Below are 15961 nucleotides of genomic sequence, written 5' to 3'. Positions count from 1 at the left end.
TTCAAATGTTTGTGTTATCTATTTATGTATATTGAATTTCAGGATTTGAAGATAGATCACAGGATACAAATAGTCGAATATCCTGTAAGATATACCCCAAGTTACGGTTTACTGAAAAAATCTTTATTCTTGCGTTACTGATACACATGTTGCATTCAGGCGTAGACACGGCTACATTGTACATAGTACGATGTAATTCGCTGGCAGCAAGCCGTCTCCGCGGGCTTCATTCACTCTTATATTCAATCATACATACACATGTTCACAAATATATCTTCAACGCGCTTTGCTCCGCAAATAATCGTTCGTTCGATTATTACACTTAGTGTAGGGGAAACATACAAAACAACTCGAAATAAATTAACGATGCTGTGGAGTCATTATGCTTGTATCGGAGGGGGAGAAACGAGCGTATTCGGAAATGTTGACGGTGTCGAGAAATCGTCAAAATTCTAGAATCAAAATTCTAGAGAGTATCTACAATCTAAAATCTTACTTGAAATCTGACGACTTCTCGACATCACTCTAACATTTTCTCGCACTTCTCTCGAAATGTACGTACGACTTATGAGACGAAGACTTGTATTCCCACTGTACATTTAGCTTCAAACCGCCTACCTTAACCTAAGCCTTAAAGTTATAAGATAGTCTATACTACATATTATCTAAGTAAAACTTAGAACCGGACAGCCACTTTTAGCTAAACGTACGGCGAGAACATAATCTTGCGTGTATACCACGCTCAGCCTCTCATAATATATATCGACACTTCTGTAAAGTATTCGCTCGGAAGGCGAGTAAATCAGTCTAAACCGCGAACCGAGGTGAGCAGGTCGCTAGCTTGCAGTTAAAGTTCATCCCTCATATCGTCGTCCTCGCCGCCAGTGGGTGGAACACCGCCGCCCGCGCCCTGATAAAGCTTGGCAATGATTGGCTGAACGATGTCGGTGAGCTCCTTCTTTTGCTTCTTGTACTCATCTGGCTCGGTATCCTGATTGTCCTCCAACCATTTGATCTTCTCGTCAATAGCTTCTTCCATCGTAGCCTTATCCGCGTCGCTCACTTTCGAGCCGAGTTTCTCCTTGTCAGCCAGTTGATTCTTCAACGAGTATGCATACGATTCCAGATCATTGCGCGCCTCTACACGCTCCTTCAGTTTCTTATCATCGTCGGCGAATTTCTCCGCATCCTTGATCATCCGCTCAATGTCATCCGGCGTCAAGCGATTCTGATCATTCGTGATTACGATCTTCTCACGATTGCCGGTGCCCTTGTCCTCCGCAGATACTTGCAGAATACCATTGGCGTCGATCTCGAAGGTGACTTCAATTTGCGGTATGCCACGTGGCGCCGGTGGAATGCCAGTCAGATCAAACTTGCCAAGCAGATGGTTGTCCTTGGTCATAGGACGCTCACCCTCATACACCTGAATCGTAACAGTGTGCTGGCTGTCAGACGCTGTAGAGAAGATCTGAGATTTCTTCGTCGGAATGACTGTATTTCTACAAAAATAAACAATATCGTTTTATTGCAAGAATTCTTTTGATTCAATCAGTCAAAAACCTGAATATTTACAGATTTAATAATATTCTTAAGGGTCCTCTTTTTTCGTATTTACCTTGGAATGAGTTTGGTCATTACACCTCCAACAGTTTCGATACCCATGGTAAGAGGATTAACATCAAGAAGTACAATAGCATCGGTATCTTGTTCTCCAGAAAGTACACCAGCTTGTACAGCGGCACCATAAGCGACAGCTTCATCAGGATTGATGCCTCGTGATGGTTCCTTGCCTCCGAAGAATTCCTTAACCAACTGTTGAACTTTCGGGATCCTAGTCGAGCCACCAACTAAAACAATCTCATCCACATCTTTCTTGCTCATGTCAGAATCCTCCAAGACTTTTTGCACAGGTTTCAAAGTACTACGGAAGAGATCCATATTCAGCTCCTCGAATTTGGCACGAGTCAAGGTTTCGGAGAAGTCTTCGCCCTCGAAGAACGATTCAATCTCGATCCTGACCTATAATATAAAAATATATATATTATTATTATATGAAAAAAAATATATTAGATTCATGAAGAAATAGAAATATGTAATAATTAATTGATACAAAAAAAAAAGCAAGAGAACACTTCAAAGACGGAAATAGAAAGACTGTAGATAAAACATAGTATATACCTGGTGACTAGCACTAAGTGCTCGTTTAGCTTTTTCAACTTCACGACGCAGTTTCTGCACAGCTCGATTGTCCTTGCGAATATCCTTGCCCTTCTTCTTCTTATATAATTTGATGAAATGATCCATCACACGCTGATCGAAATCTTCACCTCCCAAATGAGTATCACCATTAGTGGCAACGACTTCAAATACACCGTTGTCGATAGTGAGCAAACTGACGTCAAAGGTGCCGCCGCCCAGGTCAAACACCAGTACGTTTTTCTCGCCGTCTTTCTTGTCTAAACCGTATGCAATTGCAGCCGCAGTCGGCTCGTTGATAATTCTCATTACGACCAAGCCAGAAATTGTTCCAGCATCCTTGGTGGCCTGTATCAAAAATTAAAAAATGATGTTTAAGAATCAACATCAGAATTAATAATTATTGCGATTTTTTCAACAAAATGCTTTGAAAGATTTAAACCGAACATTAATTTTTTTTAAACTTTTAATAATGGTTACTTTTGCTCTTAAAATATACGATATTTTTCAAGTTTTAAGATAATACTAGTATCGAACATAAATCTCACCTGTCTTTGTGCATCATTGAAGTAAGCCGGCACAGTAACTACCGCATGAGTGACTTTCTTACCGAGATAGGCCTCGGCAGTTTCTTTCATCTTGCCTAAAACCATAGCAGAGATTTCCTCGGGCGCAAAGACCTTTTCTCCTTGGCTGGTTTCGACCTTAATGTGAGGCTTGCTGTTTTTCTCGATGACCGGGAACGGGAAGAATTTCACATCGTGCTGTACAGTGGGATCTGACCATTCACGACCGATTAACCGCTTGGCGTCAAACACAGTGTTTTCTGGATTCGTCGTCAATTGATTCTTGGCGGCATCGCCGATCAAACGTTCGCCGTCATTGGTGAACGCTACGTAAGAAGGTGTAATTCGGTTACCCTGATCGTTGGCGATGATCTCCACTCGACCATTCTTGTAAACTCCAACACTAAAAAATATATAATCTTATTAATTTATTAATCGCAGAAAAAAGATAATAAACTATTGTCTTTTGACAAATTATTCTTAATAATACATCATTATGATAATGTACACTCACCATGAATAAGTTGTACCCAGATCAATTCCTATTACTGTACCAATATCTTCTTTCTCCTTGTCCTCTTTCGCAATCGTGGCGACTGCTAGCAGTCCCACTATCAATAAACTTATGACTCCGTTCATATTGCTCTGTATGAACTATACCTAAATCATCAATAATCACAGGATTAACTAATAATAAGATTAAATTTTTTTTATTAAAACGATAGAATTTATAAAATATTAAAAAGCATTATAATTGTCAACCAATAAAAAAAAATTAAGAAAAAGATTTACAATCTTTTATATTGAGTGTTATATAAATATTTTTATATATCAATTGTTAATTGTTATATAAATGTAACAAATTAAATATCCATAAAAATTATACAATTATAATTTTAAAATATAATTTTGCACAAAACAATTCTTGATATTTTCATCTATACTTATATGAGAATAAATTAACTATGAAGAAATAAATGACTTGTGAAGCACACATTTTGGTCATTTTTTGCATAATGTATCATCATTGTAATCACATATTTAGATGTATATCTTAGATATCAGGTTTATATAGATCAAGTATTCAAGAGAGAACAATTTCTTAATTTCCATAAAATTTATTCGATTTATCCCTTGGAAAAACAAATTGAAAACAAGCTACATATTTCACGAGGATCATTGGTATTTATGAGTCAAATGACTTTCGGCTCGGTGAACAAAGTCACACGTCATCTTTTCGAAGAGATAATTCCAGAAGTTTGACGCGCCGAAGAGACTATAAAAAATCGATTAATATCGCGGTTGTTGCAATTTAACAAACACCTACTTTTATCGCACAAGACTGAGAGAGACGTAGGAGTTCCTACGGGATTCGTACGGGATAACGAACAAATCAAACGTGGCAGAAGGCTCTCTCGCCGCAGTCTCGAACGTATAAAAAAAAAAAAGAAGGAAAATACCGTATCATCCGCGTTACTAAACAATATGCGGATAAAAAATGCGAGAATACCGAATTAAGAGAGACCGTCGTCGATTGCGAGCTGCAATCTGGACAACTCCGGATTGACAGCGGGATGACAGTGGAACGTCCGAAATTCCCGAGGGAACCGAAATTCTCGTTCGAGGATCGAACTCCGGTTGCCGTCGGCGCGCGCGACGGCGACTTCGACGGAGCAGAACGTCCCGACAGCGACAGATAAGACTCGCGGGAAAATCTCTCGAGTTCACGATATTCAGAACGAGAATTCACTCACCAGTTGGACGTGTATCGGCACGGTTTCGTTGAATGTTCCTCGCGTTCTTTACGATTACGTCTCACGATCCTGATTCTCTCTCTCTCGGCGAACGGTAAAACGACGACTGACATCGACACCGGACTCGAGGGCCGGGATATTAACGGGAGTGTTACGTCGTGGCCGACGCTGATTGGCGTCGGTCGCCTGGCCTCGACGGAAGGCGGTGGCGCTGATTCGCCACCGCGTATACAGTTGGCCGCGCCTCGTTGGCCCACGTCATGGCTGTCGAGCTTCGGAGTCTTCACGCGCCGCCGCGATTCGCGGTCGGCCGATTAGATATGGTAGGTGGAACACGTGGACGCCGTACCAGCGAGCGCAGCGCGACGCGCCAGGGACGAACCGCCGCGCCGTGCTCGTAATCCCGCCCCGAGGTTCTCTCGCGCGAAACGCCTCGAAAGAAAATATCTCTTTGCATCATAGTTTTCAGTCATATCGATATTATCGTATTGTTCGAAAAATTTTATTATCGATATCTTTTAACGGAATTTTTATGCGCATTTAAATATTGATAAACTTAGGGTTCTGATAGTCTACAATAATAATTCTTATTAAGTAATGAGTATATAATAAGTACAATTTTTGCATATCTTACACACGCGTTATATTTTGTTCAGAATGCTATATATTATACTAATATACTGCTACGTATACTATAATTTTAAATTATTGATTTGTTGACTTATTAATCTACTTTTAAGAAAACGAATGTATAGCATCTTTTAAACCGTTATAGATGTAAAAATCTTATTCAAAAGCATTTTTAACGAAAGGAAAACAAATATTTTCAATGAAACGTTTAACTTACTAATAAATAAAAAAATTATTTGAACATGTTAAAAAGAATATATATTAAATAAATAAAATATAATACCATTTTTATAATCATGCCAAGAAAGGAAGCCGGATCCATCTTGTTTGAATAAGAACAGTTGCATCAACAGTGGACGCGATTGTGTTTCATAAGCTGAATCACTTTTGCAGGGACGTAAAAGATCATCGCAAATCCTGGTGCAAGGACAACATTCAAAGGCAAAAATGTATATGCCTTTATCTTTTAACAACATATTATTTCTTTGTTATTATTTATCTTAATAGTATAAAATAAATCAGTGTTATTTAAAGAAAAATTTCACTATTTATTATACGTAAATATCACAATGTGATACTAAATTGCCAATATATTGAATAATTTAACACAATATTAAATCTCAACATTATTTATCACTTCGATAATAATCAAAAGAGAAAAAAATAATTGTAAAGACAATTATAAAAGTATATAAGATAAATTACATTAAAGTTCGCTTTTTTTCTCTTATTATATCATTTTATACCTACTGTAATGTATCGATATCTTTTATCTACTGATATGTGTGTGTAGTGTATTTTTCAGTTATAATCTTCCAGTTAAAATAATAAGAATTTGTTTTAAATGTAGCATTATATAAAATTGCGGAAATTTTGTATAATGCTACATGGAGAGATGTAGAAAACAAATGACGGGTGTGTGGAACGGGTTGCATCGTTCCGATTTGAGTTTGCACGCACCGTGGCACCATTTAGTCTAACGGTATCTACCCGTTACCTCAGGTAGTGAATTAAATGGAACGCCTTTTTTTTACGTATTACACTACGTCATTATTTCACTAACACAGAAACAACTACGTGTGAATGACGAAACGTGACATCATCGCTGAACTAAGATTTAAAATAATTGACAAAAATTTGTAAAATTTGTACTTTTATTGTTAATTCATTAAAACGTATGTAAATATATACAAATTCATTTTATATATGCCATCCTACATCCTTTTCTATAATTAGTTAACTGATATTAATAGTTTATAATAATATGATGCAATTTTATGATAGCGTAAAATAATACAATGTGCAATGGTTTTCTGTATAATTGTATTTTTTTCGTGCTTATAAGAAATAATTTTCCAAATAATAAATCAGGAGACGCGGTAATGTCTCCGGTCATGTTCAAAAACTGAGAGACACTACAAGTCTCTTATCCCGAGCCACCAAAGTCCATTTTTTTGGGAGGTGCATAACTACTAAAATATAAAAAATTTTGAAACAAACGTTATATGTCCTGAAAGGCGGCATCGCCACGAGTAATTTGAGCCAAAAATATTAAAAATCGGTCAAGCCGTTCTAGAGATATAAGCGGTTAAAATTTTAAAAAATCAAGAATAATTTAAACATAATCAAGTAGATTAATGTTTAAGTATTTACGACATAAAACTCTCGAAAGTGACTTGAAACAGATAATACTTAAACATGACAGATTAAGAAATAATGGAAACCGAAAGTAACCAAGCGCAGCCTGATAGAATATAAGATACATATAAATGTAAGATAGAATATAAGAAGGAATCGAAAGTACTTTGAAGTGATCAACAAAGAATTCGAAAATTACTTGAAACAGATAAATGCTTATTAGGAATAGCCTTTAAAGTTAATAATCTTTAGGAATTAGTTTTTTTTTAATTCACGTCATGCAATAAAATATTTTATTTATATGATCGCTATTCAATTCAACAGAGATGTATCCTAAGCCGAAGATTATATTTGTTAGAAACACTTATGAATAGACTTAACTTTAATAAACTGATTGAATATTTAATGACTATTTACTTCTCAATATTGTGTTGAGGATTTTTCATATAGGCTTCACTGTATATTCAAATAAAGACTGAATAACCATTTGTAATTTTTATTGAGAAAACTGAGATGAATTTAGAGATACAAAAATTGATTAAACTTAATTGGATTGATTCTAAAGAGACTGATTAAAAACTAAAAATAAATTTTAAAAGATTCGAATCCTAATAATTTTAGAGAGCAGACTGATCGCAAGAAACAAACGAAGGACGGATTATGTCCTAATAAAAAAAATGAGTGTTTAATTAATACAATTTTTACATATATGTCATTTGAATTGTACAATTAATTTTCTTACTTTATGCTAATTTCTAATTGCAACTAATTATAATTTGCTTTTCCGTTGCAACATATCCAAAAGTAATGGCGTAAAGTATGTTATGATGCAATCAGCGCCTGCTCTTCTCATAGAAAGCAATATCTCATTGAGTACATTCTCTAAGTTAATTGCACCATTTTGTGCACCGTGATGCAGCATAGCGTATTCGCCGGATACTTGATATATAAATAAAGGATATTCTGGATGTGCATCCTTTGTATGTCGCACCACATCCAAATAAGGCAGTCCTGGTTTCACCATCAGCATATCCGCTCCCTCATTCACGTCTCTTGCCTTTAAAAAAATAATAAAAATAAATATTCTATGTATTATATACATAATATTTTTGCATATGTATTTGCATATAACATATATGACATTTAAAATTTAAAGAATGACAATTATTGTTATTTTTATAATGTAGGGCACAAGAAAGAGAAATGGAATAAAAACAATCAAATTTTAAAGAGTAATATCTTTGATATTTTATCTCTCATTCAATATCCTTCAATATAATTACAAAAATATAATATAAGTACTCGACTTTCTTAGTTCTGTATTGTTACTATCTTGTAGTAACATAAGTGTTATAATAAGTAAAAAAAACTTACAGCAGCTCTGGCTGCTAATCCATTGCTTCCAGGAGGCAACTGATAGCACTTGCGATCGCCGAATTTTGGTGCAGATTGCGATGCGTCTCGGAAAGGACCGTAAAGTCCTGATGCAAATTTTATAGCATAAGATAAAACTGCTACTTTATTAGAAAATCCAGCAGCAGCTAGACCTTGCTTTATTGCACTAATTCTACCATCCATCATATCAGATGGCGCAACAATTTGCGCGCCTGTAATGTAGCATTAACAGTTATAAAACATAAAAAAAAAAATACTAAATTCTTTTTAAGACCGTACAATTGATAAACAATAAACATACAAGAAGAAGGAAACCAATAACAGTCAAAGCCACTAACGATCAAAGCTGGATCACAAATGCTTATTAGATTTATGTGTGAATTTTATATACTACGTATGTAGTCCCTCTAATCGCGTGACAAAATTAAAAAAAAAAAAAATTATATAGTTATACTTTAGAAACAATTTTCAGCAACATATAATCTCTTACCAGCTTTTGCGTACGACACAGCAACTTCAGCAATCCGTTGGATACTATTTGCATTATTTAGGCTACCATCACTGTTGAGAATACCACAGTGTCCATGATTTGTATATGGACATAAACAAACATCACATGCTATTAATAGATTAGGAAACTTTTCACGCAATAATGGTAGAGCTTGAATAATAGGATTCCTTGCACTGTCAGCATTGCTTCCAATCTCATCCTAAAATCAAAAACTCTTTAATTAAAATTAAGTAGAATTATTTTATTATAAATCTTCCCTCATTAAATATTTAATAATATTAAATTATACAATTATTTAACTTTTATAATATTCTGTACAGTTAAAAAAAAATACAATTTGCTTCATAAAAAAATGTTACCTTTTCAAGATATTGTGTTACACCAAATAATAAAACAGACTTTAAACCTTTTGCAACCAAAGGCTGTAACATCTTTTCTAACTGATTAATTCCATAACGATATACACCAGGCATGCTATTAATAGGATCTTTAGTATTTTCTATATCCCTGCAACCATATATATATATATATATATATATATACACATAAACATATATATATGTTTATTATTTATGCTTGATACAATATATACAAATAAAACTTTATAGTGTAAACACTAAGTAAGTATTCTAAAAAATTTTAAGGGATGATTCTTCACACAAGATGAAAATTTTATATAATCATACGTTCGACAAACAATATTCAAAGATACAGATTATGAGGAATCATTCTTTAAAATCTTATACTGTACCTATCCACCTAGTATTGGGATTAACAAATCTATATATTTACATATACAGATTATAGATTGCTTAAAAATTTAATTTAAAAAACATATATGTTTGTACATATTATATATATAGTAATCACATATATTACTTACGAAATAAATATCGGATACATAAGATTATTAACAGTGATCTCAATATTTGGTGACTGCCATTCTCGTAGTACAGGATGAAAAATTCCACTGTGAAGAGTGTGCTTAGCCAGAACTGCCGTCATCTTCATTGTGCTTCAATTTTTTCTTTGCTTGTAGTAAATTTCTACTGTAAGTCTTCTTGCAGATATACACTAGCCACTTGATTTTATCAACCTGCTGTCAAGACGACCAATTGAACCTACACATATGTCAAATAAATAATATAACTTATTAAAGCAATGCAAATTTATAAGTACATTAATTATATAAAATAAGACTGTTACAAAAGATAACTCAGCTACGCAATAAAATTCCATTTACACGTTAGAAGAGTACTATTTTTATACGTTAGAAAAGTACTAGTTTTATACATTAAAAACCACTTTATCATATTTTTATCAATATAGATTAGCTTTAATCTCGGTTTAACTTACTATCTATTTTTTTTCTAATCCCTACTTCTACCAATATAGAACTTTAATCTTGATTTAACTTAACTGTTCAGTTATCTCTAATTCTTAGAACTAAAAATAGATGAAAAGTTATTGAAACCACAATTAAAATTAAACGAACATGAATCCTCTCCTCCAAAAAAACAAAGTAAAATCAAGATTAGTTAAGGTTTCTACATTGATAGAAAGGGACACATAAAATGGACAAATAATTGAGAACATACGTGATCAAATTTTTTATGAATACATGTAACTGATACAAGATACTCTGTTATCAGATTCACAGAATTCTTCTTCTAAATTTGGGTGGCCCAGGTTCCGTGAAACCGGATAAACGTGGCCAGTCGTACCAAAAGATAAATTATATGCGTCAAAAGATAAATGTAAAACCAAAACGGGTGATGCAATGACCGCGAGAATGGCGTTGCTCGACCGGTCCCCGGGTGCCTGCGTCTATGGCGTCGTCACGCCACAATAACGCGCGTCACGAGAGCCCAGGTAGTCAAAAGGTGCAAAATGATGAACTATCGAGACGAGCTCAACCGCGGACACGCATCTGTGTAATACAATGCACAGTCAAAGTCGGCAACACTTTCAAAAATATACAATGAAGAGCACCCGAACCGAAACGCGTCCGTAACGGTCGGATGGTTCGTCGGAACTCAGAGATTCACAGAATTAATGATCTGTAAATGCATAATGAACTAAATGAGCATGACACACTGAAAATGTAGCTTCGTGCCATGCAAACGTGACGTAACAGGATATTAACAAGTAAAAAGTATACATAAATATATTTCTCATTCGTAATATGCACCAATAATTTTTATCGCAAACTACTTAAAGCTGTCGAATATCAAGCAAATAACCATTATTTATTATTTTTACAACTGACAGCAGCGAGTTTGAAATTTTCCACGAATTTTAAGCCTGTATCACAATATTTGAAAATTAAGAATCGTGATTCTACCAATTAGACCAAGAAAATATTTGTCCAAATCCCGTCTCGATGCTTCTTCATTTCTAATCCAATAAGTATAAATACTACAAATCAGTGATACGAGCTTGATTAGCTACCGGCTGCTTCTTTCAATGGCCTGGACTAGTAATCCTATAAGAGTTAGGACAAACCGCTGTCATTAACAAAACAAATTTACGTTGATTACACTGATTTTGTTACATGTAAGTTGACTATTACTGTAGAGAATATAGACGAGTTAGAAAATAAAATATGTGTGAAGTATCTGGTATTTAACGTCTGTTTATTCATACGTCAGCTGATCATATAAAAAACAATCATTTCTGCAACTTGAAACTCGCGGTTAGTTATTATATATCGTTGATTTCGGCAACCAATCAAAAGTTGCGACCACACTTTTGTGTCCTAACTTTTATTATAGAAACACTAACCTGGGCCTCGATACGAGGTAAACTTAACCAGTGACAATTGGTGACAATAGAAACCTAAGGAACTACTGACCACGACTGCCACGAGAGCAACACGGCGCATGTCTCAACCTAACCCTAACTTCATCTTCTTGATCTAACCCTAATCTGATCTAACCTAATCTGGACGGGACCAGAGCACCAGACCACCAGACGTGGTAATTTTTACAGTCGCCTTTTGTCGAATAACGATGACGGACGCATCGAGTTTACCAGGTGCTTCCACGGGCCAGACCCAGAGAGCGATGTCAAGGATGCTGCGGCTGCGGGCCCAGGAGTTCCTTACCTCGCGGAAGCACGCGAACAACCTGTTAGAGATAATCAGCCATTGGGACGTGAGTAGAAGTAGAACCGCGTCGACACTGGATTTGCACGTTTGGTGTCTGAATTTAAAAAACAAACGAACTTAAAATAAGGAACATCCGAAGAGCTCTGTTTTCATTCACAGGAAGCTACTTCCTCGTGTCTGCTCACGATAGAAACAATATTTGTGGAAGTGTTGAAGCGTGGCGATATGTATATGGAACATACGATAGCTCTTACTGTTTCGGGTAAGATTGAATGATTAGCTTTATTTTTTTATGTTGGCTATAAACGGATAAGAATAGATAAGCATAGCATTTAAAAGTTTGTTTTTTTTTTTAGCTGAATTTCTTGCATAGTTTATCTTTTTCTTTCTCCAACATGAATGGAAAGGGAGAAAAGATGACGAGCAAGAAATTTAACTATAAAAAAAAACAGGTTTTAAGTTTGTTTTTATTAGCTAATTTCTTCGACTTTTAATTTTTTCCTTCTTGATGTCTAATTGTATTTATTGTATTTTAAGAAAATATAAAACTGTAGCTACTGAAAATAACTTATGCTATATATTTTATATTATATGTAAAAGATTTCTACGAACTATACATTTCTATATGTTTAAGTATTTATATTTTAATATTGTACATTATATTATTATGTATGAAATAGAACCTAGCCCAGAATCTCGCTATATCACTTGGTTAAGAAATTGTTACGAAGAAGTATGGAAGAAAATATTAGCATCTATGGAAAAGAGTCGTTTGGTTATTCAATTGCAAGCCCTTACTACTGCAATGAAACTAATGGCTGAAGAGGGTAAAGCTCTGATGGAGCCGCGTGATAATCCAGGATATCACTTTCCCTTGCACCGTTTAAAGCCTATCCTTATGACTCTACTGTCTCCTGAAAAAGATAATATTAATTTAATATCGAGATTCCAAGAGGTCACCGGATGTTCTGACGTTTTGTATTATACATGGAGATGTTTACCTTCTCTTACCCCAAAAAGACAACCAAAGGAAGTTTATATAAAGAATCTTTTGGAACTTATAGATAAAATGCCACTGCCAAAAGAAGAAGAAGGTAAATCATTTTTTTCAAGATAAAAATTTTGTGCTATTATATAAAATAATTCAATTACACATATTTTACAGAAGTATATTTCTTTAATTATTTTATTACGCAATACTGTAAATTCTGTAAAGACATATGAAGCGTTAATAAGCTACTTACTGCTGTTTATAAGTTTTCGAATATTTATAATTCAACTCTCTTAATTTAAATAGATTCATAGTTTCTTATTTATTAATTTTATATTTGTAATCTGACGAATATAATAATTGATGTTTGTGTGTATATATATATATATATATATTTCAGTATCTAAAATGTCGGAACATAAGGAACTTTTGTGTGGGCCGCAACAAGGTAATGTATTAAATACAATATAATTTGCGTTTTATCATTATTCACATTTTGATTTCATTAATGTATGATAATGTATCTTATTTTTTTTATTAGATGCTACATTTACGTGGGATCAATTCAACGTCAAACGCGCATTAAACAAAGTCTGGGCTTGCATTATGCATTGGGAATTAACGCCACAGCTGCACAAACAGTTGCTAATAGTTTTGTTGGAACGAGTCATGCCGCATTTAGAAAAACCGATATTATTAACCGACTTTTTGATGGACTCCCTAGACGCGGAGGGTCCTATTGGAGTGCTTGCATTGCAAGGTGTATTCATTCTTGTCACCAAACACAATTTAGAATATCCAAATATTTTTACCAAATTGTATTCAATGTTCGAGCCTGAGATCTTCCATACGAAATATAAAGCTCGTTTGTTCTACTTATCCGATCTATTTCTCAGTTCTACGTAAGTATTTTACGCTTATGACAGAATCGTATATACCAAGAGTGGAATTACATTTGTGCGTTTATGTTGTATAACAAAAGCTATGGGGTAGAGATTTTCGTATTTCTCTGTCCTTTAGCCAATCAACGAACTGGAAAAATTTATCATACACACAAATGTAATCCCATCCAAGAATTGAGAAAATTATCTAAAAATTCGACGTTTCCTTTTCTAGACATCTACCGGAAGCATTAGTAGCAGCGTTCGCGAAGCGACTCGCACGTTTAACATTAGTCGCACCACCGGAAGATATTTTAATAATTTTACTTTTCGTGGGTAACCTGTTGCTTCGACATCCAGGACTAAAGAGGCTGATAGATCATCCGCAAGGTGATGAAGCCCCCTCGAATACGAGCACTGGAGCCGGCGATCCGTTTCTTATGGAAGAGCGCGACCCATTGCTGAGCAACGCATTGCTCAGTAGTCTCTGGGAGATTCGGGCATTGCAGTGGCATATTTTACCTAGCATCGCCACCGCTGCGCGTTTCATTCGTGAGCCACTGCCCTCCGTTGAGTATGACATGGCATCGGCATTAGAACGCACAGGACGTCATCTCTTTGAAAGTGAACTCAAGAACAAAGTTAAAGAAATCATGCTGACGTTCGAAAGACCAAACTCTATGGCACTGCCAAAAGGAGAGAAATTATTACAATACTGGCAGCTCACGCATTGATCCTGTACGTGGCGTAATCGCGACACCAAAAGTGCAATATATCATGAGAAAAGGGCCGTGACTTGAAGATCATTGGTGTTGCAAGTGAGGATTAAAGACTTTTTGTGTTTTATATGGAATATCTACAAGAAAAACAATACAGCATATTTTTCTGTGACGTTGAGCATCTATGTTTGAAATATTTCAACGAATTCGTGTATAATTCATTGATTTGATACAAACAAGAAAAATGCACACCCGTTTTTTGTTGTTTATCTCAGTCATACATAAATTGATAACTTACGTATTTTGCATAAATTGTATATAAATGCACAACACTGATCAGTATTTTTCAACTCTTTTGCTGCTCTTTACGTTATAAATTGTTACTACTTTGTAATTTGTTTATAAACAGAGTAAGAATTCATGAAATTTTAATTCATCACACATGTTATATATATATATATATATAGTGTGTTACACGCATTATGCATGAGTATAAAACACCTTGTATTTGAAATATTAACCTAATATTTTATATGTTGTAAGACAAAAAGTTTTTAAGCGTATTATTGGAACTTCTCTGTCCAGCAGCCAATTGACAAGCTTGAAAAATTTTGTCATACGACACACATAAAATGTCTCGGTCTAAGATTGTGGTAAATCAAGTAACTCTTTTTCAATATAAACTTTTTTTATATATCAATAGATAATTTATAGAAAAGAAAATATTATTTTTGTATTATTTAAAAGATAAAACAATTATAATCTGTACACATTAATGAAAACAAATATCAAATTTTATTGGATCGTGAGAATTTGAACTAAAAAATTAATGAAAAATCTGTCATATCATTTTTCATTGGTAATATGTGCGCGACTTATTTTATTTGCGACATTAAGCATTTGAAATCTAAAGATAATACCTGTACATATTCATAAATATTTATTTCAACAATTATTCGTGGTTAAATAAAAAAAACATGCGTGTGTATTTACAAGATAAATTTTATTTTTTTATCGAGATCATTAAATCGAAATTGAAATAAACTATATGCTAATTCATTATTTTTTGGCATATATAAAAATAGAATTTATATAGATTTACATTACTTTTAATTCTTCAAAAATGAATTTCTGATCGATGCAGCGTAAGGGTTGAAGCTACTGATTCTTTCTCATGTAAAGCAATGGGTCGTTAACTGATAAATTTAATTCATACCATAGGTAATTTTGCATAATTTGCAAAATCCGTACATGTGCTGGTTACCGTACATAACATTCTCGAAGCGATTTTTTGTATGCGTAAATATAAAATAATAAACTGAGATATTTTAATTTAACAAATAACTCATGATATAATGCTGTTAATATACAAAGCTATTTATAACACATAGATAAGCAAGATTCAATTGCAGTTTACTTATAATCTATTTGGAATCTTATATTTTTCTTTTTCTATAAATATATTTCTATATATGTATATTATTTTCATCATTAGCCTTCCTTGTATATGTCACAATTCAGTATATTTGCGTATTATTTCGTATATGTATATACAAACGCTTTTATGT

The 15961-nt window shown here is 34.1% G+C and overlaps 3 protein-coding genes across 5 annotated transcripts; 1 reads left to right on the top strand and 2 right to left on the bottom strand.

Moving 5' to 3' along the window:
- On the bottom strand, positions 1-4618 carry Hsc70-3 (heat shock protein 70 cognate 3). The gene is made up of 6 exons (XM_018537498.1): positions 4520-4618; positions 3280-3425; positions 2748-3168; positions 2182-2547; positions 1619-2022; positions 1-1502 (listed from the first exon to the last, which is right to left on the bottom strand). The coding sequence occupies exons 2-6, from the start codon at positions 3402-3404 to the stop codon at positions 848-850; spliced, it is 1971 nt and encodes a 656-aa protein (XP_018393000.1). The 5' UTR covers positions 3405-3425; positions 4520-4618; the 3' UTR covers positions 1-847.
- Positions 4619-7474: 2856 nt separating this feature from the next.
- Positions 7475-11543, bottom strand: Pbgs (Porphobilinogen synthase). 3 transcript variants are annotated; one of them, XM_018537500.1, is made up of 6 exons: positions 11478-11543; positions 9577-9814; positions 9053-9200; positions 8673-8892; positions 8162-8394; positions 7475-7844 (listed from the first exon to the last, which is right to left on the bottom strand). In XM_018537500.1, exons 2-6 carry the CDS (start codon positions 9702-9704, stop codon positions 7557-7559), a joined length of 1017 nt encoding a protein of 338 aa, XP_018393002.1. In that variant the 5' UTR covers positions 9705-9814; positions 11478-11543; the 3' UTR covers positions 7475-7556. The 3 variants fall into 3 exon arrangements, with proteins under 3 accessions (XP_018393002.1, XP_018393003.1, XP_018393001.1); XM_018537501.1 differs by lacking the exon at positions 11478-11543 and adding an exon at positions 10885-10955; XM_018537499.1 differs by lacking the exon at positions 11478-11543 and adding an exon at positions 10292-10715.
- Positions 11544-11655: 112 nt separating this feature from the next.
- On the top strand, positions 11656-14642 carry LOC108772045 (nucleolar complex protein 4 homolog B). Its single transcript, XM_018537494.1, has 6 exons — positions 11656-11848; positions 11962-12064; positions 12483-12896; positions 13194-13241; positions 13335-13695; positions 13910-14642. The coding sequence occupies exons 1-6, from the start codon at positions 11705-11707 to the stop codon at positions 14406-14408; spliced, it is 1569 nt and encodes a 522-aa protein (XP_018392996.1). The 5' UTR covers positions 11656-11704; the 3' UTR covers positions 14409-14642.
- The last annotated feature ends 1319 nt before the right edge of the window (positions 14643-15961 follow it).

Source organism: Cyphomyrmex costatus, unplaced genomic scaffold (genome assembly GCF_001594065.2).
Source record: "Cyphomyrmex costatus isolate MS0001 unplaced genomic scaffold, Ccosl1.0 scaffold175, whole genome shotgun sequence".
Lineage (NCBI taxonomy): Eukaryota > Metazoa > Arthropoda > Insecta > Hymenoptera > Formicidae > Cyphomyrmex > Cyphomyrmex costatus.
Note: the sequence above shows the minus strand (reverse complement) of the source record. Positions and strands in the feature narration are given on the sequence as shown.